Source organism: Gobius niger, assembly GCF_951799975.1.
Source record: "Gobius niger genome assembly, chromosome: 1".
In the NCBI taxonomy this organism is placed as follows: Eukaryota; Metazoa; Chordata; class Actinopteri; order Gobiiformes; family Gobiidae; genus Gobius; species Gobius niger.
The window spans coordinates 47947535-47975298 of NC_136852.1; the positions used below are offsets into that span (position 1 = coordinate 47947535).

Genomic DNA, 27764 nt, shown 5'->3' on the forward strand with positions numbered 1-27764 from the left:
AAGTTTCTGTGCACTCGTGCAGCATGGGCCGTATAATAGCCGTAGTTAGCGCACTCATCTCATGTATGTTTATGTTTATCTTCTCCATGGCGCTCAAACAGCTAGCCACCATTATGCTTGATTGCGCATGGACAGTCAAAAAAGAAAGGTAGCAGCAGGCCTACCAAATCGCCAGCCGATGCGGTCCTCACCAGCCGGTGTCGAACAGAAACTGCTTCAAAGCAGCGCCGACAGGCCGCCTTCACACAGCACCACCGGGTAGGGAAATGTTCCGCGCTACACCACACCACGAAGATCCAGATTGACCGCGCCTCCCTAACACTAGTACATCTCCAGTTCCATCTTCCACGTGTCGCGGGCAAACGTATCCACAAATGAACAACAAAACCTAGCTTCTTCCACTTGAGGCCTACTTTTGACTTTGTAATGGCCGTGAACCCACGTCACGAACCACTAGGCTGCAAAGTGATGATGTTTCTTCTGACGTGCACAAAACAACTTAAAATTCCACAAAATGCTTGATATCCATTTATTTCCACTCTTTGTCGTTTTGCTACGGTCAAAAGTAGTGTGCACAATGCTCGCTGGCTGCTCTGCTCTATGCCCACGACACTGGGGGCCGCCATTGCTGTAGTACCTCCATATCGCCGCTAGTGCCCCATTGAAAAGCATTGGAGTTTAGACACCTTAAAAACAACTTTAACGCCTGGTTTCAATTTTTTCAACACTAGACTAGGGGAGGGGGAGTCTGTAAAATCCGCCATGAATTCCCCCACGACCGTGGTCATTATGGTAAACGGGGAGGAGTGAGCAGAAGCTGTCCATTTATATAGTCTATGAGTGTGCCTTCAAACCTTGCAGCACCTGAGGCTACTTCTAGGCTCTTTTTGTAGGGGTAAAACAAACACAAATCTATAGCGCCACACAGTGGTAGGCGGTGCAAATTAAAAGGTCAAAATGGCTCCTCCTCATACTTCAATAACAGACAACCAGGAAGCTAAGGTTAGCTTCCTATGTAATGTGAAGCTATGGTTAGCTTCACGCTACATATGCTAACGTTAGACACAAGTGTTGTTTTTGGCTTCTACAGAACAATTTGCTGTAAAAACATCGTATGGACCCGATTTTGGCTTTACATCACTTGTGTGTTTTGTGATAAATATGTTTATAGTCGGCCAGGAAAGTCCCACTGAGATTAGGAATTACGTTTTAATGGGAGTCCTGGCCTCAGTGGACAGCCTATTGTACATTTCTTTAGTGTGGGTAGGGTGAGTGTAAGTTCAGGTAGTTTCCGTCTGTCCCTTGCGTTCATTTGCATGTCTTCTCCTAGTATACATTTTCCATTTGCTAAATAGAGTGTAAAAAGCGGAGGAAATAAAGAGTTACTGGTTACTGATTAGCCTATAAGTGTTCTAATGTGAACAATTGCTCCAGTATTTTTACCTTTTAGAATCTTCCTTCCTTTATTATTGCTGCCAATCCCATGATATATACAGACGGCATCTCTGGAATCGCCCATATATGGTCATGTTTGAAAACAGATAAGGAAAAAATCTAAACTTTTTCTAATTATTCAAAAACTACTTTAACAAATGCTGAATTATGAATATAGTTTCTACCAAATAAAGATGCAAAGACATGGAGAGGAGCAAAGTGGTTCAACAGCCCATAAATACATTAAAAAATGGAGAATGCTAACATGATGCTACATGTTAGCATCGGGCTAATGCTAACGGTTAGCTAGCACTTGCTACAACTGCAGTTTTTTCACTTCTACTGAACAATCTGCTGTGAGAAAATATCCATATCAACCCGATATACACTTGATTTTATTTGTATGTGATAAATAATAAATATTACACCAGAAAATGGCTAAAAAGAGTGAAAAATTGTGTTTCTCTAAAGATTCTATTTTCCCCCTCGGCGCAGCCACGCCCCCTTCTATGACAAGATGCCGTCTGTATCTATGCTTAGCGATATAACAAGACAATCCTGAAATCTATAAGGTATGCACTTATGTCATTTTCATTCTAAACAAACCACTCGACGTTCCAGAGTGTCGAAACAAGCAGGAAATGTCAGAGCTCAACACTGACACTCATTTAGTTTCTGTTTCCATGCTGTGACATATTCCGCAAACCCTACACAAGCTCACAAATGCACCGTATGTGGCCGGCACATGTGTTGTGACATGTGCAGTTACTGGGCAAACGTGGATAAAGAAATCTCCTAATAATGAAAAATAAAAATAGCCGGCATAACGTCTGGCTGAACAAAATGTCCGTCCTTCACGCACTCACCGCCCTCCCCAGCGCATTGTCTCGAAAATGTTGCTGTGAAAACATTCTCAAATCAGATTCCTAAGATAAAAGACTTCTTACAATCCGCGAGAAATGCGACAGAGTTGCCATGGAAACCGCATTCCTGCTCGGCTTTAATCAAAGTTGATTGCAATTGAACGCGCGGCTGTTGTTTTGAAACGCCGGGTGGAAAGCGCAGGGGCGGGAGGGGAAGGAGCGGAGGAGCGGCGCCACTGTTGCATGAATACAGAATGGATTGAATTCATCTGACTGTGAATGCACATTTGGACATCGCCGTTTTTCATCACCCAAATGTTCAAAGCACAAAAGCACTACACTTTCCGGTCAGAATCCAGCTAATGCAGTATATCTCATGCGGCAGGCGCTTCAAATAGAGATGAATAACATTTAAATAAGCGTGTATTAGGTATATTTGACTCTCTCCTCGTGACACAAGCCATTGCCGACACTGTACTCTGAATTTACTGAGATGAGACGTACTTGGTGGGATGTCACAAAAACCTGTGAAGGGAATAAGCGGAAGGGGTTAAAAAAAAGAACAAACAAACACAACTTCTCAGTATTGTTTATTCCAATGGTTCTCAAACGTTTTACACCATGTCAATCAATCAATCAATCAATCAATCAATCAATCAATCAATCAATCAATCAATCAATCAATCAAGGATTTATTGATATGTAAAAATGACAAGAAACATTTGTGATCCCCTACGATTGATGTTACAGTGCAAATGTCATTAGCGTGCAGTAATATGAGTCTGGAAAGGCTCTGGTTTTCAGATGGATTTTTGCTATACATCAAGTACATCTTGTAGTAGCCAATCACAGCTAAGTCGACAGCCAGAGCTAAACAGCAAATCACTACTAAGTATTTTGTTTCTAAAAATATGACTCGTGTCTGTAGCATACCTCGTGTTTTTCCATTACTGCCGTTTTATAGTAATTTGTATCGATAACAGTGCTTGTTGTTGTCAGCAATGTAAAACCCGCCTATTTAATACTGTCAGTATATTCCGAACATTGGAGACTGGAGTCTTTCCTGTTTGTGAAATCACATATCTAAAAGGCTAAACTGGGTCTACAACTGTCTAAAACAGATCTTCACCTAACTAACCTAACGACTAACAAATGAATAAAGTCTAAACTTGAAAACGTAATGATAACATAACATAAAACTCAAAACATGAACAACAATGCCAAGCGATGCTCAGCTATACACAGATAATGCTTTTCATGCACAAACACACCTCATGTGTTTTTAAACCTCCTGTTTGGCTACGATTGATAGTGATGTCCTGCTCCTTGCAAAGTTACAAGTCACTTCTGAAGAGAATTGAGCTCAAGACACATCATTTTCTCAGTGACTATTTCAACATTAAGAAATTATTTCTTGTTTTTGTTTTTCATTTATTGGGTGAAATGTGTGACTTTAATAGAAGATTGTTCACAGTGAATGTTTTGAACATGTCTAGGAGAACATTTGCAAGTAGACTGAAATCTTATGTAAGCTCTCAATCATCCAGGAAATGTCGACACCCACGAGGTTTGCAGGAGGTAGGAAGTCTTCAAATGCGTGACCTAAACGTGGGTCAAACCGCCTTTGCTCTGCCTGATCCGGTCAGATCTCAGAAGCTAAGCAAGCACAGGCCTGCTCGATATTTGGGTGGGAGACCGTTTGGTAACACCAGGAAGCCTCTGTTAATGTAGTGAGTGGGTGAGTTGGTTGGTGGTCAGAGGGGGCGATGGCACAGCCTGGTTGGCTCGCTTCCGTCAGTCTACCTCAGGGCAGCTGTGGCTACAAGCTTACCACCACCGAGTATGGAGTGACTGAATAATGACTACAGTGTAGGCTTGTAAAGTGCAATACAAGCATAAGGCATTATTATTATTATTATTACTTGAGCCTCAGTAATATGCTAAATGTGTCCATGCAAATTGCGATTTTCACCCGGTTCCCAGTGAGATGTGAGATTGTGTGTTGTTTTGTCACTGTGATAACTCCAGTGCTGTGTGTCTGCAGAGCTGGAGGTGCAGCAGCAGAGACTGGGCGAGAGCTCCACTGGGCCAAACTTCTGCGGGCCTGACACTGATCAACACGCTGCACTCGACTGTATCTCAGTGCCACAACACAGCATACAAGATCTGCACAGCAATGGTAGGATCTAAACTTAAAAACCCCGTTTTATGCAGAAGTCATGCATTTGAGAAAGCAAGTGGTTTAAGGACTCTTGTTTTCCAAATGTGTAAAGTCCACATGTATTTTGTAAATTTACACATGATTTACAGACAAAAGTATCTTGCAAAAGCACTGTTTTTGGTGTGACTAGCTTATTTACAATTGACTTCTAGATATTCTAAAATATGGCTTGTTGTGACTACGTTAGCTCCACTGACCTGAAGTTGGGAGTGCCACTACTTCTTGTGCACCAAGATTAGCTTAGACCTGTTCGAAAAAGCCTATTTTCTAAAGATTCAGCGGTGGACCATGAGTTCCTGGTCACTTACTGCTTGTTAACAACTTGCTGTATGTAAATATTTTAGTGGAGGCAACGCACTTTATGCATTATAAAAATCTGAAATATAGCCGCAAATGTGAACTAATCTGCATAAAAACAATCGTCTTATCTATAGTTCTAATTTTATATAGTTTCAATTTATATACAATATTATATTTATTTATTTTTCTTTATTTAGTAGTTTCATTGCATATAAGCCTTTAGCTTCATGACAAACGGTAAGACATTTATTACCACAGGCGTCTCCTCTGCTGAACTATTTACATCCTACATCAAGATTTTAACACGTAGTAAGTGATCATTTACCAGGAACTCACCGTCCACAAGGTAATCTTTCGAAAATATGATTATTCAAGCACGTCTGAGCTAATGTTCATAGGAAATAAATATGTACACGAAGTACTGGCACTCACAACTATTAGCTACATCGTGCAACAAGCCGCCCTTTGATACTGACTGTGGTCTGATACGCACCAGACGTCATCAAAGGGCTTCAGAACCACTGTAATAGACCACTATATGTTCCAGTACTTTTATTGGCTGTACATTTCGTGGCAAACAACGTGTAACAACTTTCTGCTTCCTGTTTGAGAAACATACTTTTGGTACAGATAATGCGATTTCAAACTCAGTCCTTCCCATTAGAATTGCAAATTCAAACTTCTAATGAGTGGCATTTCCTCTCACCTCTGTGGTTTTCCCAAGGCCTCGCTGTGATGCCAAGTTCTTGTTGTTTTCCTCTCACAATAGCCGTCTTCCAGTTCTGCATTGCTGTGTCTGTCTGCTCTGCTATGTGAAGAAAGCTTCACGTTCTTTTGTAATGTCCAGGTTTTCAAACACTCACATTGGTCAACACGTGGTATGGATCTCTGCGTCCGCTGTTCCCTCCCGAGGAAAACATCTCCATGGTCCCTACTGTCACTGACGGCAGCCAGCGGTAAGCAGCAAACAAAAGAGCTTCGTCTCAGGTTGATGTGTCATTATCGCTGTATGACGGGGTCGCTAAAATTGTACCCACCTTTGTTGGAAGAGAAGCTACTTAAAACCTGACTCTGGAATATATAGTATTATAGTAAAACACCTGATGAATAAAGGAACCTGCCAGTGATACAAAAAGCTTTCTCCTGATGATCAGCTTGACATCAACACCGCCGCTTTTGATCAATATAAAGCATTTAAGATAAGATAAGATAATCCTTTATTGATCTCACAAAGGAGAAATTCACAGTTGACGTTCAAGAAGATCACTCAGAGTTAATAAAGTGCAGCTGATACAGAGATTATTGCACATGTTACTTCACAGTCTTATTGTACAGTCTGACAGCAGTGGGGATGAAGGCTTTGCGGTAGCGCTCCGTCCTGCACTGAGGCTCTTCTACAGTCCCGTGCAGTGGGTGGAAGAGGAACTAGTACAATAATAAAATAAAATACACAATAATAACAAATAACTAGTAAAACATATTGTTTGGCTGCCTGTGAGGGGTGATCAAAGTACTTTGATTCATTATACAGGAGGATGACTTGCAAATGAGGGAATAGAATTTGTGCAAACGCATTGTAAATTTGCCCTTTCACAAATTTGCCCTGATGAAGACTCGCTAGTGTTTCTCTCACAAGGACCACAACATCAAATTAAAATGAAATAAATGTTAGTGAACAAGCAGGATGATGATGACGCCAAATTATGTTGCCGTTTTGGCGCTTTGTAAGCGACAACGACGAGCTTTCAGCACCACTTAAAAGATAGAAGAAATGCATGTAAATGGGAACGTTGAGGAAAGGGACGGAGATCAGACAGGTGTGAGGTGTGGTACTGCTGCCGAACTTTAGATAACATACACTTACAGTATCTACATTACAAAATCCAAATATCAAGCATGGGTTTGAATTACTTGAAATGAGAATTTTAAAGCAGAACTAAGTAACTCATGCCCCTATAGCAAGGATAGCATAGCAAATAAGCGCCACTGCAGCTGTCGAGGCATGTTGCTTTTTTTAAACTTTAAATACTACTATAGTAAATACTACGCAATAAAATGCTGACAGAAAAGACAAAGAGAGAGAGGGATATTTTACATTGTGGCATAACCCAATTATGCAATGGAGATATTTTTTCCCGCTCAAACTCTGCTGTACATACAGTACTACTAAAGTGGCGCTTGCCCACAGTTAGCTTTGCCCGTTAGCCTGTCAGCTTCTTCTTCGGGTTAAATTAGGTTTGCCTTAACTTAACCTGATTGTAATTTCGCATATTTTCTTTTGTAAGGCGCATAGAGTTGTCTTGTGTATGAAATGCGCGGTATAAATAAAGTTGCCTTGCCTTGATCATGATAAACCAAATAGCAACGCTTTGCAAAATGTTCATCAACAAACCGAGAGCTGTAGACAGAATACAATCAGGACTTACCTGTCCGACACATCGGAAATGCGAACCAAAAGTGATTTTGTGGACAACTAAGAGCAGCGAGGGAGATATTTTCTTTATTTTTGGCAAACAAGTGAACCTGAAATAAAGACTAAATGTTTTCAAACGAGTCCGAAACACCTCAGAACAAGTGAAATAGTCTAGGTCAAATGCCCAACAAAATCTTAACTAGTCAAAACAACTCAAACTTCACTTTGTTTCATGACTTGAATGAAAGTACAGATACTTGAAGAGTAGCGAGCCCACTCATTTATCACACACACTTATCTCTTTATTTTTTTTCAGCAATACAAAACAATTATGTCTTGGGTGAAATGTAATGCAGTGTGGCCACGATCACAAGCGTTCACATCTTTTCATGTAACCAATTTACCATATTCTCTGAAGGGTGGATGATGGAGAGCACTTAATGGCATGGGTTTTGCAATTGTATGTAGGAGTAGAGGCACAGACCATATGCACAACAATAGCAGCGGTGCATTAATATTCATTGCCAACCTTGGTACTAAAGTTATAGGGAAATAAAATACATTTGGTTCACTATTGAGCTTAAGATACTCACAGAACAGAATGCTTTCTTTTCGCTTTTCAGTAAAAGACTGTAGGTGGACCAAACACTAAGATAAGATAAGATAATCCTTTATTGATCTCACAATGGAGAAATTCAATAAGATCACTCAGAGTGTGCAAAACAGACAGGAAATGTGCAAACAGTTCAATAGTAGAAAATGTGGTATCTTATGTACAATAAGTAAAGCACAAATCTTAGGGGGCAGAGTTATAACAATAAGGGAATAATAATAAATAAAAATAGGATAAATTAGAACAGGTTATATAAGTAAAATATTGGGGTGTAAAGTTACAGTCCTAGTGCAGGTTGTCAATAAGTGATGCTGGTACAGGGAATAAAGTGCAGCTGATTATAGATTATTGCACTTAGTTTTGCAAGGGGGGTTATTGTTACTTTACAGTCTTGTTGTACAGTCTGACAGCAGTGGGGATGAAGGCTTTGCGGTAGCGCTCCTTCTTGCACTGAGGGTGTCTCAGTAGCAAATAGCAGTACAAAACAACTCAATCTGAGTCGCCATGATGCATGTTTCAATGTATGTGCACCTGCTATACCTCATTTGAAAGCTCAGGACCTTGTGCAATTGCACTATTATATAGTACACTGTTCGGACTTGTTCGGGGACGGGTAAACAGGAAATAATTAGACCAGAGAGAGTCCATTTTAGGTGTACTGGTTTTAGGCACACTCCAAAAAATGTATATCTATATTAGTTTAAACGTCTCAAATTGAGCATAATAATTTAAATTTGAGTTGCTTTGACTAGATGGCATTTGGGCATTTGACCAAGATTATTTCACTTGTTCTAAGATGTTTCTGACTCGTTTCAATACATTTTGTCTTTATTTCAGGTTCAATTATTTGCCAATGGGGTAAGACAATTGCAATTGTCCCATTGGCAGTTTTACTTTCTTATTTCAAGCTAAATGACTTCAGAACCATTGAAATGTCCTCAAACTTGCAAAGTAAAGTTGGTTCGATCGGGAAAATAAGTCTAAATGAGTGAACACCGCTCAAAACAAGCTTAATATTCTCAAGTCAAGTAATTCAAACCCGCGCTTGCTATTTATTTTAAATAGTGCAACAGCGCTTATACACTAAATGACCTTTCTCATTGAATTATCAACTTTAACAACCTGTGGGTTAGTAAAGTGTAGTTCAAATCTGGACATACTCTTCAGAGAAATGAAATGAGGCCACAGTGCAGAGAGGGGCCTTAATGTAGAGTCGGTGGATCACTTCCTGCTCTGACCAATTACTCGGCTGAATCAGAAATACTGTACAGATAAATATAGATGTTTCTTCTGAAAGTGGTTCAAAACAAGTGTGGGCCTCTTTTATTTTTATTTTTTTTTTACCTTTTACTGCAGTTACTTGGGCACAGTTCTGGGCTCCTCGGTCATCTCCACCACCGTGTTGGGAGATGAGCAGCCGGTCAGCACTGCCGTCCACTTCCACCTTCACCATAGGACTCAGGTAATTGATCAATAGTGAGCGGGTTTATTTTGATATGAACTTACTCTATATACCTTTATTTCTGCAGAGTCCCACAGGCGCTGTCTATGATCCTGTCTGTGCTTTCTGGGATTTTGCTCTTGCGTAAGTCTAACTACAATATGTCATGGAAATGCTGGACTTCTTTTCAACTAGAATATAATCCACAGCATAAGTCATGGCTATTGTGACTCAACCCTTATATATGTTGATACAATACAATAATGTACACAAAGAACAAAAAAATCAATTTAAGAGACATTATAGCAGCGCTAGCGTTCAGATATTTTTCTGTTTAGGCCGGAGTCCGGAGGTTGGTGGAACACAAAAGGCTGTGAAGTGGTTTCTAAACATTACAGCTACACCGTGTGCTACTGCAACCACACCACCAACTTCGCTTTGCTTCTTCAAGTGTACGAAGTCCAGGTGGGCACCATCTTTTCCTGTCTTTCTTTCTGCTGCTGCACAACATGAGGAAAATGTATTTCATAACTGTCTATTATGAAGACTGACAACGATATTGTTGTAATATGTTGAATTGCATTAACAATAGAGTGAGATATATCATTTTAAGTCAAAAATAAAACATAAACAAATAAATGAACTGAATTTGTGGGGAGTAAAGATACACTGTGGAACATTACAGGTTATATGTTGCTATGTCACAAGAGCAACTAAGCTGAAGTAAAAGTCAAAACACAAGCAAACATGCCAGAGATGCCTAACTGTATGATCATATCGTATATTTGCAATGGATCATCATTCTCAGGGCACATAATGTTGCTGAACCTAGATCTGACCAATTCCAGCAGCCCCAGATGTTAACAGTTTGTTAAACCCAGGTGGATAATTGTTTTTTTTGGGGGGGGGATCCGGTAGTGTATTTAAACCTAATAGAGCTCAACAGTCCCACCCACTTCTGGTCACATGCTGGGAGAAATTAAAACCACATTCTTATGTTGTGTCCAAGGCAACTGGTAACTGGTATCTTTCCCACTTGAAAATTACAACGATCCGAGAGCGTTGATTAAACTCGTATATAAACAAAACAGCTAATGCTACAACAGTTAGCTCATGCGATGCTAGCATTATATGAAAGTTTCTCCAAACCAGATATAATTACAATCATGCGACATAACATTATGTTGAAAGCTGGGACCAAAAATAACTGATGCAGTGATTTCGTTACAGTTTTAACATTAGCGGCGCTCCTCCACTGGGGGCCGCCATTACTGTCTTCATCTCGAATACAAACTCAATGGCAAGATCTTGAGGTTTCCGAGTTGAGTACAAGTTGTAATTACCAGTTCGAGCGACATTACAAGGCATTTTTCCAAGTCGGAGGTGGGAAATTTACCAGTTGCTTGGAATGCGCCATTATTTCGCATTCATCCATCCATCCATCCATCCATTTTCTTCCGCTTTATCCGGGGCCGGGTCGCGGGGGCAGCAGTCTCAGCAGAGATGCCCAAACTTCCCGATCCACACACACCTCCTCCAGCTGTTCTGGGGGGACCCCGAGGCGACACCAGGCCAGCTCGGAGACATAGTCCCACCAGCGTGTCCTGGGTCTTCCACAAGGTCTTGTCCCACTAGGACATGCCTGGAATGCCTCCCGCGACCAGGAGGCATCCGGAACAGATGCCCTAGCCACCTCAGCTGGCTCCTTTCGACGTGAAGGAGCAGCGACTCTACTCCGAGCTCCTCCCGGGTAACTGAGCTCCTCACCCGATCTCGAAGGGTGCGCCCAGCCACCCTGCGAAGGAAACTCATTTCGGCCGCTTGTATTCGCGATCTTGTCCTTTCGGTCCTTACCCATATCACATGACCATAGGTGAGGGCGGGAACATAGATCGATCGGTAAATCGAGAGCTTTGCCCCCAGACTCAGCTCCCTCTTCACCACGACAGACCGATACAGCGACCGCATCACTGCTGACGCCGCACCGATCCGTCTGTCGATCTCACGCTCCATCCGTCTCTCACTCGTGAACAAGACCCCGAGATACTTGAACTCCTCCACTTGAAGTAAGGACTCCCCACCGACCTGTAGAGGGGAAACCACCTTTTTCCGGTGGAGAACCATGGCCTCAGATTTGGAGGTGCTGATCCTCATCCCGGCCGCTACACACTCGGCTGCAAACCGCCCCAGAGCAGCTGAAGGTCCTGGTTTGTTGAAGCCATCAGAACAACATCGTCCGCAAACAGCAGAGATGAGACTCTGAGGCTCCCAAACCGGACACCCTCCGGCCCCTGGCTGCGCCTAGAAATTCTGTCCATAAAAGTAATGAACAGAACCGGTGACGGAGGGCAGCCCTGGCGGAGACCAACACGCACCGGGAACAGGTCTGACTTATTGCCGGCAATACAGCCCTTAGCAGAGGGCCCCGGACCCCATACTTCCGGAGCACCCCCCACAGGGCACCATGAGGGACACGGTCAAACGCTTTCTCCAGATCCACAAAACACATGTGGACTGGTTGGGCGAACTCCCACAAACCCTCGAGCACCCGATGAAGGGTATAGAGCTGGTCCAGTGTGCCACGACCAGGACGAAAACCGCATTGTTCCTCCTGGATCCAAGGTTCAACTATCGGCCAGATCCTCCTCTCCAGCACCCTGGAGTAGACCTTGCCGGGGAGGCTGAGGAGGGTGATCCCTCTGTAATTGGAACACACCCTCCGATCCCCCTTCTTAAAGAGAGGGACCACCACCCCGGTCTGCCAATCCAGGGGCACTGTCCCCGACCGCCACGCGATGTTGCAGAGACGTGTCAGCCAAGACAGTCCTACAACATTCAGAGACTTAAGGTACTCAGGGCGAATCTCATCCACCCCCGGAGCCTTGCCACCGAGGAGCTTTCTCACCACCTTGGTGACTTCAGCCCCGGTGATGAGCGAGCCCACCTCCGAGTCCCCAGCCTCTGCTTCCTCATTGGAAGACGTGACGACAGGATTGAGGAGGTCCTCGAAGTACTCCTTCCACCGTCCGACGACATCCCCAGTCGAGGTCAGCAGTTCCCCACCCGCACTGTACACAGTGCTGGTGAAGCACTGCTTCCCCCTCCTGAGGCGCCGGATGGTTTGCCAGAATCTCCTCGAGGCCGACCGATAGTCCTCCTCCATGGCTTCTTCGAACTCCTCCCAGACCCGAGTTTTTGCCTCTGTGACCTCACGAGCTGCAGCACGCTTGGCCTGCCGGTACCTCTCAGCTGCCTCCGGAGTCCCACAAGCCAACAAGGCCAGGTAGGACTCCTTTATTTCGCATTCACTTTCTGAAAAATTTAATTAGTAAGAGTTTAAAAGTACAACACAGGCTAATAAGCTATGTGCTTACTAACATAGACCAATACTTGAAATACTTGAAAAAACAGCAAAATGCTTTTATTATTATTTCCCGAAAAGTCAATGCTGAAGATGAATGGGATTTTCCTTCCGGTCCCCAGCATGTGACTATAAGTGGGTGGGACTTCTGAGCTCTATATGCAGCTACCCATAGTCAGAGTAAAGCAGGTAACATCTCCATGGAGACGAGCTAGTGATGTCCCGCTCCCAGAGTCAGGTATGAGTAGAGTCGAGCCCGTTCACATTGAAGACTCAGGTTTATAAAAGTTTTTCACAATAAAACACCTGTGATAAAATACAGGTTTGTGAATGCTTGGTTGGGATGTTACGCAGTATTGCTTTAACATTATTGTTTTACAGCAGACAGTTCTCACTCCCACTACTACTCACTTCTCTGCCTTGCTGTAGACTTTCCTACACACATTTCTATTTATGTCCTGTGTTGTTTTTTTTTGTTTTCGTCCACAGTGGAGCCCGGAGAACCAGAGGGCCTTGGAGGTGCTGACGTTTATCGGCTGTGGAGTGTCTCTCTGTGGCCTCCTCTTCACCTTCGTGCTCTTCATTGCCGTGGGGTGAGTGGAGCGCCTCGCCAGGAGCACTCCGCAAAGCGCCAGGGGTGAAAAGCATTTACAACTCCTGGCCGCACTCGCATCAATAAATGCAACACAAAAAATAAAAAAGACTCTGCTGTGGAGATGTGAACAGCACAGGCTCCTCAGCCACGCTCGAAGACACACTGTTTATCCGCTGTGTGCCAGAACTGCATTCATTTACTCCCTTTACTTCGTATTAAATATTTATTCAAAGATACTCTTGTCAAATGTTGTATTCGCAAAATACAACTGATCATTAAAGAACTAGCACATTTATCAGTTTACAGCACAGTAACAACATGGTTATTGTTTCCTGGTAATTGACAGCCATTAAACAGGGTTAGGCTGAGGGTTAGTCATACAGCATTACCATGAAATAAATTAGATGCATGTCCGGTTTCCATGACAGTTACACTTTTAGATACCATGGTATTTCTGTCCTATTACTATGCCATTTCTGTGCTGTTACTGTACACAACAGGGCTTACTAACACCAACAACTCCCAGTGTATAGATAGCGACGGCATCTTTGCAAATGCCCAATTGCCCATATATGGACATGTTCGAAGCACCCAGAGGGGGGAAAAACAAAGAAGAGAAAAAAATGTACTTTCTCCAATTTCTCCACCATTACTTTAACAAATGCTGAGTTATATATATATTTGTCCACTAATGCTACACATGCTAACATTAGCAAAACAATGCTAAAGAGTGCCATAATATGGTGATATGAACCCGATATTGGCTTGACTTTATTGGGGTGTGATAAATATGTTTATAGTCTGCCAGAAAACAGCTAGGCCTCCTCAGCTAGGCCACGCCCCCTTGAGGTGTGACATGTTGCCCTTAGTATCTCAGTGCATAATTCCAGGTTCACAATTGATAAAATGGTAACAAATAGGATTGTGTTCTCTCTCTCTTCACAGAGTCCCAAAATCTGACCGAACCACGGTGCACAAAAACCTGATTGTGGCTCTGTCTGTGGCACAACTGCTGCTTATGTGTAGTGACAAGGCATCGGCCAACGAGGTAAGGATCTGGTGCTAAGTTGACTAATTTCAGTCAACAGATTTCAAACTTAACTGTAGAAATGTGTACATTTTGGAAAACCATTTGTTTTTTATGAACTTCTCTGCGTTCAGGTGATGTGCTTCCTGGTGACGGCTCTCCTCCACCTCTTCTACATGGCCTCGTTCTGCTGGATGCTGGTGGAGGGGCTGCTGCTCTGGAGCAAAGTAGTCTCTGTCAATATCAGTGAGGACCGGAGGATGAAGGTCTACTACGCCATTGGCTGGGGTGAGATCACGTGACAGCGTGCAAAATATTGTATTCAGCTTTCAGTAGCAACTGTACTGTATAAGAGCAATAAGAAAATTCACATATATAGTATTCATTATCGCCTGGACTTTACTCATCTTCACATTTAGATGATATTCGGAGAGCACGTTGAAAGTGTTCAAGCTTAGCTCAACCTGAAGTTGACCTTCCTTTTGAAGGCGGCAGAAGCTCAGTCTGGGCAGCAATCCAAAGGTTTTCAAGTCAATCCCACTTCACAATGTTGCGTCCCTGGGCAAAGACACTTAACACACTTTGCCTCCACTGTCTGTGTGAACTAATGTTTGACTGTGTGGGTTAGTCAATAAAGCCTTGTGCGGGATCAATACTTTATTGATCCCGCACAATCGGGATCAATAAAGTATCAATAAAGTATATCCATCCATGCATCTAGATCTATGTATCACCAAATTATTATTATCGCAATATTAAGTTAATAAGGATAATCAGGATACCCGGTGTCATCATTTTGACCAATGAGACGAGCTTTTAGTATGAACAGTTATGCACAATACATGTTCATGTATAATTTAAGGAAATAAAAATACAGTAAGACAACACCACACATAGACACTATACGCTCACACATTCACTCACACCCCCCATGTCCCACCCCTTCTGTCCAGGCATGGTAAAAAAAAAAAAAAAGGAAAAGAAAAAAGAATTGATCAAACAACACTGGTAGACAAGAGTGATAGACAGGAGACAGAACAGACATATTTGCTAATTTCCTCCGTCAGTGACATCTACAGAAATAGCTTTGGATACATATAGTTAGACAAGGATTATACTGTATTTGGAATACATATAATTATGTACTGTACATTCATAGTTATTACATACAATCAAAGCATTTGCAATCAAGTTTCATACAGTAGCTGCATTTTATGTAACAGGTTTGACCAACATGAGATGTTTTCGCTTTTGGCGCCGTGGATCCGAGCTGCTGAGAGCTCCAACTGGACAATGTCTTTAAATGATGTGAGCCATTGCTCCACACTCAGGGTTTGTCTAAGTTTCCATCGACATGCTATCATCTTTTTAGCAGCTGTGAGACCAGCTAGAATTTGACGGCGTTTGTTGATATTTAATTTAAAATTGGAAGTCTCATTCAGTAAGAGTAACCTCTGAGTGTGGGGCAATTCTTTTTCCATTAGGTTTGACAGAGCACCAGCAACATTTTCCCAAAAACAGTGAACCTGGGGACACTCCCATACCATGTGAAGAAAAGTCCCAATGACCTTGTCTGAACAGAAGTCGCAATAAGGATTGTCCTTGAGTTTCATCAGGTGCAATCTCCTAGATAGAGATAAGCCCTATGAATGAACTTATAGTGGATCATTTGGTGGTTTGGGTTTCTCGAAGACAGAGACACATTGGACCAAATACTTGTCCAGTTCCACTCGGAGTGATCTTTTAGCTCTGTTTTACAGAAGTGTATAGAGATCTGAAACAAGGCCATTGCTTTTTTCTTTACACAAAGTGGTATGGAGGGGATGGTTTTCTAAACTACATCCCCATGGGACACCATGGGCACGCATAGCTGCTCGTATTTGCAACTAAAAAAAAAAAGACCTTGCAAGTAATTTGTGATTTTCCTGCAAGTCTTTGAATTCCCTTAGTCCATTTTGGTCTATTATTTTTCCAAGCGTGTGGACCCCTTGGCATTCCCATGGAGAGAAGGAGGCTGTTTTTTTGCCTATTAGCATTGAATAATTGTGGAAAATTGGAGATTGTTGATAATAATTGTTTTCTATTTTCATGAATTGATTGACTTTATACCAAACGGAGATGAGGTGAGAGATAATTGGACCACATTTGTTTTTTACTATCTTTAGTGGTATATTAGAGTATAAAAAACATGACATGTCATGAGAATGAAGTAACTGTTCTTCGATTGGTTTCCATGATGTGAGCGTGTCTGGTTTCAACCAAAGGGAAAGTGACGCAGGGCAAAACACCATGAATACCATTCGAAGTTTGGGAGGTTAATGCCACCTGATGGTTTAAGCCGGTATAATGTTGAGGTTTTTATTCTTGGTTTTTTTCCAATTTCATAAGTAGGACCCTATGATGGCATGTAATTTCTTCCAATATCCTTTTGGAGGTGCCAAAGGAAGCATGGAGTTGAAGAAATTAATGCGCGGTAGTACATTCATTTTTATGATAGAAAGGCGAGACTGAAAGGATATTGGGAGTGAGCCCCATCTATTTAGATCATTTGTAATAGAATGCAATGTTTTATTATAATTATTGTTGATTAAAGTGTTCACTGCTGGGTATATGGAGATGCCCAGATACTTGAAACTTTCAACCACGGGAATATTAAAAGATTCCAAGTTGGTTGAGGTTCTATTCAACGGCATGACTGCTGATTTTGTCCAATGCACCTTATAACCTGACATTTTTCCGAATTGTTCGAAGGTTTGAAGAAGGAATGGTATTGATACGTGTGGATTGCTTCTATAAATTAAAATGTCGTCAGCATAAAGGGAGATGTAATGGGGGTGTTGTGGACCATTATTGGTGCCAGATTTTCTGATTGCCTAATTAATTGAGCAATGGGCTCCAGCGACAGGCAGAATAGGAAAGGAGACAGTGGGCAGCCCTGTCTAGAAGAGCGAGATACTTTAAATCTAGGAGAGCAGGTATAATTGCCCGTTATCACTACTGCTGTGGGGTTGGCGTATAACGTTTTAATCATAGAGATTAACCCCTCGCTGAAGCCCATATGCTGAAGTACTGACCACAAATACTCCCACTCTAGGCTGTCGAACGCTTTCTCTGCATCAAGCGAGAGAATTGCGTTTGACGCTGTGGATTTGGAAGATGAATCTAAAATATGGAGTAACCGGCGCATGTTATCAGGGGCCAAACGTGACTTTATGAACCCTGTTTGGTCGTGATGTACAAGACTTGTCATGATGTGCTCTAATCTCATTGTCAAAACTTTGGCATAGGCTTTAAGTTCAGTGTTCAAGAGGCTCAAGTGTCGATAGGAGGCACATTGGGTAGGCGGCTTGTCTTTCTTTAATAGCAAAGTTATGATGGCTACATTGCTGCTGTCTGTAAAGGAACCTTGGGAGATTGAAAAATTAATCATGTCTAGAAGCAGTGGACCAAGCTGAGACCAGAAAACTGAATATAGCTCTGGAGGAATACCATCCAGACCCGGGGACTTGCCTTTATTCATGCAGTTTATTGCTTGGGTTAATTCTTTCAAGGTGATTGGCTTTTCGAGTAAGCTAGCGCTTTCAGATGAGATTTTAGGTAAGTGGAGGGAGTTTGAAAAGTTACCGCAAGTTTCACTGTTGTAGGTGGCTTCTGAGGCATAAAGTTTTTGATAGAATTTTTTAAACGTGTTATTTAATGCCGACGGGGTCAGAAGTTACAGTACCCTCCTCTGTCGTGACTGCAGGTATATTTGCAAGCTGCTCACTATTTCTGATTTTAAGGGCTAAGAGGCGGCTTGGTCGGGCATCGTTTAAATAATGCTTTTGGCGAGTACGGTGAATCTGAAATTCAGTTTTCTGTCTCAGCAATTGATTCAATTCCTCTAATAATTCCTGTCGTTTTATGGTATTTTCGGGGGTTGGTTGAATTAGCATTTGTTGTTCTGTTAGAACGATATTGGTTTCTAATAAACTAATCTTATTGTTCTTTGCTTTGTTAAGTCTGGAAACAAATGAAATAGTTTTATTCCTGATACATCCTTTGACTGCCTCCCACAGAATTCTTGGATCCTCCACTGAAGGTTTATTTATATTTATAAAGAAGTCCAATTCTTGTTTGAGTTCGTTTTTAAAATCATCATTCTGAAGTAAAGTGGTATTAAAACGCCAGCGAGATGCCTTAGCCTGTCCGGTTTTGACTTTGAGTGAGCATGACACAGCTCTATGGTCTGATAGTGGAAAACGAATCATATCCGTTTCGTAAATTAACTGAAACAGTGATTTGGAGACAAATATATAGTTGATCCTGGAAAAGGTTTTGTGCCGCGATGAATAATAGGAGAATTCCCTGGAAGAAGGGTTCATAAGACGCCAAGAATCAATAAGATTGAAATCATTTGTCATTTTTTGTAGTGCGCTGGAGGCAGGTTTTTGATCATAGCTTTCGTTTAGCCCTGTCCTGTCTTCTTGATGAAGACGCGCGGCATTGAAGTCTCCACCTATAGGAAGCTGATAGTGAGGGAGATCCAGTAAAATAGCTTCTAAAGAATCAAAAAAAAGTTTTGTCAAAATTATTTGGAGCATAAACACAGATCAATGCAATTTTAATGCCATTATATGAAATTTTACAGTAAGTGATTCGGCCATCACCGCTTCCTCCTGTACCTAGATTGATATAAGATAAATTACGCCTAATGGCTATGAGAGCACCTTTGCTTTTTTTTAGTGTAACAGGAGGATGCGGTCACTTCATAATGCTTATTGTTGAACCTGTATGTATCAGCTTCTTGGAAGTGTGACTCTTGAACAAATGCAAAGTGGATGTTCTTCCTATGTAGCACATCTAAGACACTAGCACGCTTTTGTGGAGAGTTCAACCCACGGGCATTCAATGAAAGTACATTTATTTTTATTCATTTATAATAATAACATTTTGGAAAATATAACATAGTGCACCCATGCCTGGACATCCCACCCCCCGCTTCCGCCCGCGCACAAATAAAAATACTAGGAAAAAAGAAAAAAAAAAAAAAAAGGAAGACCCATTGACCCCATTCCCCATACTAATGTACCAGTGAACCATGGCCAGAGCCTAGTCCTCCCTCTCTCTTCATTAATAGCTAAGGAAAATGTTGTTTATTTTTTGTTCGCCCTTAATATGTTGCTGATTGCTAGGCCATAGGAATAAAAAATAAAAAATTAAATAAATAAAAAAATCATAATGGCAGCGAATAAATTGATACATTTTATTTGTAGAACTTAAACATTGATAACAGCTGCCACTGCCTATTCCCTCAGAGTACGAGCAGTAATAATAATAAGAAAAAGAAAAATAAATAAACAAAAACAAAACAAGGCATTCAGGCTTCCAGGGACAGAGAAGGCTGCTAACCTGCATATCAGCAAACTCTAGTTATTCAAAGAGCAGTCTAGATCCTGTTCCGTTAACATCACCCGTTCTCAGCTTTGGAAGCAACCACAAACTTTTCGGCCTCACCTTGCTCGCTGAACGTGTAGAGCTGTCGTTGTCCCGGGATAGCTTTATGGTTGCTGGATAGGCTACAGGAGAAAGGCACTGAAACCTTGTGCCCGGGCCTCGTGCATTATTTTATAGCACGGTCTTCGGCTGTTGCTTCGCTATAATCCGCTGCAAATTTGAGTTGCACTCCCGACACTTCTGGGGCTTTTTTACGAGCTTCTTTCAGCAAGAGATCCCTGTCGGTGTAGCGTAGGAGCTTGATGATAACCGGGCGTGGATTTGGAGTGGTCCTCGATGGTGCTGGGCCAAGCCGATGCGCCCTCATTATCTCTGGGTTGGTTGGCGAGCCTGACGGGCCGCGCGCAAAGGCAGGAAACCAGCGTGGGACGTTCTCCGTCAGGTAGGAAACCATGCTAGAGCCCTCAACCCCTTCCTTCAGGTTGAAGACGAGCAGGTTATCTCTTCTCGAACGATCCTCCATCTCCACATTTTTTTCGGAGAGGGATTGCAACTGCATCTTGGTTCCAGATACACGCTCTTGCAGTTGCGTGGTATCTGAGCGCAGAGCCTTAATGTCTTCAGTGTGTCGGGAAAGGGTGGCATGCATGTTATCAAGCCGTTTTACGAGTCTGTTGCTTCGAGCTTCCGATTTCTCGTCCGCTTCTTTAAAATACTTGGACATGATCTCCTCGATAGTCTTTGCGAGGGCTGTGTTATCCACGCCGAGTTCCTGGGTCATCTCGGACGCGATGGCTTGTTTGGCTGCTGTATCCTTTCTTGTTCGGCGCATAGGCGTATGCAGTCATCAGTTTGATGTTTGCTTATATTTTACCAGTTGTAACACTTTAGTCACATCAGGAAAGTTTCGGTTTCTCAGTTTGAAGAGAGAGGACGTGGACGTGGCCGTCTATGCTGCCGCCATGACACCGGAAAATCTTACACTCTTGCACACTTTAAAATGTGCCTCTTAACCCCAGCTGAACCGAGCATGTTTTTTTTTTCCAGTTTGGCTTTACCCAAATCTAAAAGCTTCTTGAGAAAAGTGTCCAAATGACGACAAAAATGAGACAACAAAAACGTGACAAAATAGCAATGAAAGAGTAACAGAAAAGTGACAAAAATGCAACAAAAAAGTAACAAAAAAGTCAAGTCTTAGCTTTCAAATTGGGCATTACACTGGCCTATTGGCTGCAACCTTTTAGATTACTGGAGAAAGTGCACTTGGCGGGGGTTAAAAGGTTAAAAGTTCAGCTTTAGCCAATAGTTTTCTAAAGTATACCCATTTTAGCCTTGCTTAGGTCATAGTTGTGTTGTGTGGCCCAATATTTGGACCAATTTGGAGCAAAAATAAATTTCCTAAAAAATAATAATAATTTTGAGACAGATTGAATGTTGTAATGTTTCTTGTATTGTACAGCTGTAATAGAAATTGAGACCATTTAGCGATTGATGATTTGTAGAGCACTTAAAAACTGCCGAACCATTCAGTTAGAGCAATCATGTATTCAGTTTGAGATATTTGACTTTCTCTAAACTACCGGTAAGTCCCCCCATTGCCCAGTCATTATCACAGAGCGATATTTCAGTTTACACACTGCTTGCAGGTGGACGCCTCATAATCTCTGCCCGTAACGGCTAAAACACGGATGTTGCCATTAGCCGTGTTGTAGCTGTGTCTTACGTGGTATTTATTTTAGAGCTTCGGTCATGGTTTCTCACTACATCTTACACCATCACCCACTTTTGCCCTCACCAAAACAGGCTGCAGCTGGGGCTCCGCGTGTTGCCCGAGAGCGAGCTTGTGTTATGTCGCTTTGTGGGCTGTTGTGGATTCATGCGGCCCCAGTTCAGTGCGGGACAGGCAGGGCAACAATCCCCAGACTAAATACGTCCCAAAGAGACTAAATAGAAACAGAAAGTCCTTGTTCTTTAAATACTGTTATGTCATTCAAATATTAGCCGATTCGTAGCTTTTCACGGCACCTGGATGTGAACTTTTATGTAATATCTGGAAGGAACTAAAGCAGATCTTGGCGAGATCAGAGTGAGAACTAGGGTTGGAAGATTTTGGAGATAAATAAGTGTTGCAAATGTAACTCAAAAAAGCGACAACAAAGTAAAAAAAAACTTGAAAAATGTGATAAAAAAGTGACGACAACACGGCAACCATGCATGGAAACAAAAGGAAAAATTGTAGACCAGTGTTGTAGGTTTTATCTTTGAAATGAGGCGTTGCACTGGTCTGTAGGCTGTAAGAAGTTTTAAGATTTGGGTATAGCCGAACTGGAGAAAATGCGCTTCGTTAAAGGGGGGGGGGGGGTCTTTCATCTCCCCCTGGTGTCTCTGTCCAGAAAACCTCCCTGCCTCCGGGTCAGAGGCTCAATACACACTAATGCCATCACAAAGAAGAAGCTAACAGGCTAACGGTCAAAGCTAACTGTTGTGGGCTAGCGCCACTTTAGCAGTGTTTACAGCCTAGTTTGAGTGAAAAAAATTCTCTCCATTGTGTAATGTACAATGTACAAATATCCCTCTCTCCCTTTGTATTTTCTGTCAGCGTAGTATTTACTCTCACAGACAAATAATGAGTAAAAAAAAACGCAACATGCTGCGTTGCAGTGGCGCTTATGACGCTTATGGCCTCTAGGAGCATGAATTACTTAGTTCTGCTTTAAAGTGAGGGTTAAGAGGTTTCACAAGACAACACAACTGAACTGATGAAAAGGAATTGTAAAGTAACAAATGAGCAGAGATATCGTAAGATTTATCTTCTCTTCTGCTCCTTTTCATCCAAACTGTATTGGCTTGGCAGTTTTGTGGTAATCCTTTTAAATGTCGCCTTTGAATGAAATAAATAAATCAAATCAAATCAAATGTGATGAAAATTTGACGTGAAGTAAGGGAGCGAGATTGCCTACCGTTGAAATTTCCGTCTCTCTTTTCTCATTTTGCAAATTAGGAGCAGCAGGGGAAAGGGAGGGTTGATTGTCTACTTATACTTTTGAAATTTCTCTCTCTCTCCTCATTTTGCAATCCCCCCATTGGAACCGAGCACCAGTTTGGCTTTACCCAAATCTGAAAGCTTAAAAAAACAGCGGCAAAAACAAGGATGCACACGCAACAAAAAAGTGAAGAAAACGCCGCAAAATAGAAATGAAAACACAACAAAAAAAGTGCTGGAAAAGCAACAAAAATGCAACGACACAAAAAGAACACTTTTGTAGGTCTAAGCTTTCAAACGAGGTATTATACTGTTGCTCTCCAGTCTGGAAGCTTTCAGATTTGGGTCACCTCTCATAGGTCAAAACCAGGCCTTATAGCGATGACAAAAGAAGTTCTGAATTGGGTCTAAATCGTCTGTAATCCACAACTACTCCGAGCCAAATGAAGGATACGTTGTCACATGCTGAAACCACACATCCCCTGTTTTGATTTTGATTGCTATCTCTCGTTTCTTAGGACTTCCTGTTCTCATCGTGGGCGTAACGCTGGCTGTTTCGGTGGACGAGTACAAGGCAGAGGAGCACTGCTGGCTCAATGTGAAGAACGACACCATTTGGGCCTTTGTGGGACCCGTCGTTTTTGTCCTAGCGGTATGTGCGTCAATAAGCCTTTTGAATCGCATTGAGCCGCACTGGACTGCTATTGTTATCGGGCTTATCAAATACATTTAAAAAAAAAAGTCTAAAAATGTTCAAGGACGGCGAATAAGACTAATTTGAACGGATAATTTGGCGATGCTTATTTTTTTTCCGGTTGATTTGGCGCCTGCGGTGATTGAGAGCTTCACCCTGGAGTCGGTTTTCAATAGTGGAGCGGCAATGTCTAATTTGTGGAGGTATTCAAACCAAATTTAATCAACCCCGGACTGAAAGATAAAGCCACTGAAAGAGCACACAGTTCTTCGAATTGACACATGCTACAAAATTATTTATTTTCTTTACATTAGAGTGCCTTTTTCTTTCACTGGTCCAATTAATTTTATTTATGTCTTTAAAATCCGTACTCATAACTAAACATGGAGAATTAATTGATTGACGTTGTATAAACTTGAGCGATTATACCCCAGCAGGTGAAGATTTCTAGTTAATGGGAACTGAAAATTGAGTGGTTAGCTGAACGTATGCCCTGGGTTTCATTCCGGGACGGCGTGGGCATCTCTGTTGTGTTTGCATGTTCTTCCAGGATCAGAGGGTCATATCATCCTTTTGCAAATTAAATTGCAAAACAAAAAACATGATATATTACTGAGAAAGGGCTACAGGTACGGAAAACACTCCAATTTCTATTCTATCCATATTTTTGGATAGAAAAATGGTTGGGAACCACTGCCGTACCTTACCCTGGCAGCCTGGACAGTGGTCTTGTGAAGGTGACAGAGAAGTTTAGGTTTATGAAAGATCTGCGGCTGCGGTGTAGACAAGGAGAGGAGCTACGACATGACGCTGAGAAGTGTAGAGTAAAAGGAGGGGAGAACGAGTGCATGTACTTGTGCTCAAAGGTTTACATGCCCTGGCAGAACTTTTTTTCAAAGAATATGAAAGATAACAAAAGGCCTTTTTTTTTTCACTCATAGTTAGTGGTCGTGTGAAGCCACAAATGAGTTTACTGTTTTTAAATCATAATGACAAAAGAAACTACTAAAATGACCCTGATCAAAAGTTTACATACCCCAGTTTTATTACTGTGTATTGCCCCTTTAACATCAATGACAGCTTGGAGTCTTTTGTGATAGTTGTGGATGAGGTTCTTTATTTTTTCTGATGATAAAGCGGCCCATTTTACTTGGCTAAGAGCCTCCAATTTCTATAAGTTCCTGGACTGTCTTGCATGAACTGCACGTTTGAGCTCTCCCATGGTCAGGAGACTGAGATGGGCACTAACGGGACCTTCATTTTATTCTGCTGGAGCCAGTTGCATCAGCGAAGAACCTCCATATTTCACAGTAGGTGAATAGGCTAATGATGGCCTATGATGAAATTCTGCGAGGGTATGTAAACCTTTGAGCACAACTGTATATGAAGGACTTAATCAGCAGTAGATCGGATCAGGGGTGCCCCATGAGCTACTTCTACGTAACAAAAAGGGCTGTGATGCCGGATGGCTCACTGGTAAGGAGCCTCTAGAGGTTCCTATGCTACAGGAGTTAAGATAGGAACCATACAGGCTCCTACCTCATATTCAATTGACAGCACTATTCACACACTTGTTATTATGGTGTATGACTGCATCAGGGTTTGGCTTAGACCTCTTACCAATTGGCCAGTTTTGGATGCACTTTTAGTATTGCAGTGCTTGCAGGTGAGTACACTCCTCTCAAAAGCCAAGCCTAAAAGAAAACAAACAGAAAGACCCCTACAAGAGGGAGACAAAAACACAAGGCCAAACCATTACAATACATCCTAAAATTATACATTTTACAAATTTCCTAGTCTTTTGTATGTTATTCTTGCCGCACTCTGAATCACTGTCCTTCACAGGCCGGTTTTGCAGTCACGAGAGAATGTCGAACATCCGCTTTGCCGGAGCACATCCAACACAGTTTCCTCTCACGCTGAAGCACTTTGTTTTTCCGCCTCCAGGTCAACTCCGTGGTCCTGTGTCGCGTCGTCATGGTGACCGTGTCCAGCGCCCGGCGACGCACTAAGATGCTGAGTCCGAGTTCGGCGACCAAGATGCAGACGTTCGACCTGACCTGGTGAGAGAGGTTCAGACATTATTTTTTTTCATCCATGAAGACTGAAGTGTGAGAGGCGTGGGGAGGTTTTGGACGGGAGTTTGCTGTGGGAGTGCACGGGCTTATCGGCTCCACACCTGCTCGGGACACAGCTGTTTTTGTCTTTCAATACAGCACTTTTCCTTTCCACCGTGTGTGCATGGTCAAACTTGATTGTTAAGCCAGTTCACACCAAGTCATTTATTTAATAAGTCCAGATGATCTCGATTTCTGGATTAGCACCAATCAGTTTTAAGTTGTGTTTACTTGTGTACTTCTAGTTTTGATCCGGTTAATTCCCAGTATACATTTATCTGTTCCCAGTTCGAACCTGGAAAAGAAAAACATTGGTTTAGATTTTACATGGCGAGACTGCATGATAACCACACTGGAATCTCCAGCCACTTCCTATCACTTCTTCCATTTGTCATATCCACCTGGAGTTTGTAGATTAATGTCCCAGGTGCAGAACTCACACGTCAACTTCATGAATTGAGTGAAGCGTCTTGCCAACAACGCAACAATTGCATGCACTGTTTGGATATGAGAGAGCCACTCTTCCATCTGAGCCACTGCCGTCCTGACTACCATCCAAAGACATGGAAAAAAAAGGGTCAATTGGTGACATAAGGAAGCTGAAATCCATTCTGAGACTATCTGCCCCAAGTCCTGGGACCTAAGGCCATCAGTGGCTGTCAACAAGAAATAAATCAATTCTTTGGATGTTCAACGCTCGATACGAATTCAAAGTTTCTCCTAAACTCCGGTGCTGTTCAGTGCTCTTACTCTTTGCATACATACTTAACATTCAGAAACACAATCCCTCCTTTTATTGCAAAGTTAATGTCGCTATGGTTACCAATGGCAGCGCAGTTGCCTGTAGTAAAGCTATGCCCGACACATTTTTGTACATGGTCTGTCTGTAGAATATTTCAAAAGTTGAACAATGGAAAGCAGGTATTCTGGTGTCAGTTTGTACTAGTTTGATTTGCATAGCCTTATGACCAGCCGTGGAAAGAGTCTCTGATCAGGGAGTTAGGTGTTGTGTTTCACTCAGAAATTACACATATATTTAGAAACTAGAAGGTCTTGGCTTTCAAATGAGTCATTACACCGGCATATACGCTTTGAGATTTGGACCCTAACCCTAAGCTGGCAGATACAGGAGTACAGTAAGTAAGGAAGTAAGTGCTTTATTTGTCATTGCAAGAGGTTATCTAAGTAAAGATGAATCATAATCCAATGTTAGTTGTTAGTAGGCATTTGCAAAGGCTGCATCCTCCGCTAATGTCCATGGGATTTATTGTGTGTAAAACGGGACCAGCTATGTAGTTTAACAGTTCATAAATAAATCATATCTCAAGTGTTATTGCTTCGAACTGAGTCATGATTATAAAACAATTCGAAGCAAATCTAATCGACATTGCAAGACTTGACATTGACCAAAAAACAATGTATTAGGCTTCACAAAAACCCTTCAGTTCTTTAGATATCTCCTCTCTTTGCATCAGTGGAGCCTCATTTCATAGCGCTCATCATATTATGCGAAAACAAAAGTCCGAACCATAAGTCTGGGAAATAGATGTTGTTTTATTTTCAACGGTGAGATGCAAATTGAATGTCGTCAGGAATGAAACCTAAAGTAAAGCACATGATTTATTTTACAAGTTTCATTTCATACTGACAGTAGGCTGTGTGTGTAAAAAATTAATAAAATGTGTTGCCGTTTGGTATGTTTGTGATTGTCTTCCGGACATGTTAAGAATGTGCACAGTCAACTCCCTCTCCCCGATCCCTGTCAAAATATAAATTCAAGCACCATCAGCTTCCATTGTACATTCTACCTTTTTCCTACGACAAATGTTCTAAAGGTCTGTGACAGAGCAGGAGCCTGTTGGACAATTTTCCAGTTTAGACACACACAAAAAAAACTCTCAACAAAAATACAGAGGAAAGAAAGTGAAGGGAGTGCGAGCTTTTGTCCTTGTGGCAACGGCACAGACTTAAATCTCATCTGTCGGTCCAGGTGCAAGCGCTGCCACTACAATAGTCTCTAAATGAAAACAGCCTCTCCCACCTTGACCTGTGAGACAGTTATTGGCTGTCTAAGCACCCACCGCCATCTTTGAAATTGTGATTGGGAGAAGAACAGAAGCGGCACGGTCGCCAGATCTATACCGCAGTGTTTGGTGGAGACTTGAGAAGGGAACATTATCGGAATACCTTGAAAACTCCACTTTGCCTCGGTCCTTCGTCTTCAAAAAAAGAAAAGAAAAATTACATTTTTTGAAGTGTTTGGAGT

General features: G+C 42.1%; 1 protein-coding gene across 1 annotated transcript in view; it reads left to right on the forward strand.

Annotated features, from left to right (window-relative positions):
* The window catches only part of adgrd2 (adhesion G protein-coupled receptor D2), a 64848-nt gene that overhangs the window by 25655 nt on the left and 11429 nt on the right, over positions 1-27764 (forward strand). Inside the window, exons 9-18 of the mRNA XM_079567155.1 lie at positions 4342-4476; positions 5666-5774; positions 9201-9306; positions 9374-9429; positions 9624-9750; positions 13136-13239; positions 14187-14289; positions 14403-14556; positions 23206-23339; positions 25329-25444. Coding sequence (XP_079423281.1) covers positions 4342-4476; positions 5666-5774; positions 9201-9306; positions 9374-9429; positions 9624-9750; positions 13136-13239; positions 14187-14289; positions 14403-14556; positions 23206-23339; positions 25329-25444 — 1144 coding nt within the window. The remainder of the gene's footprint in view (positions 1-4341; positions 4477-5665; positions 5775-9200; positions 9307-9373; positions 9430-9623; positions 9751-13135; positions 13240-14186; positions 14290-14402; positions 14557-23205; positions 23340-25328; positions 25445-27764) is intronic.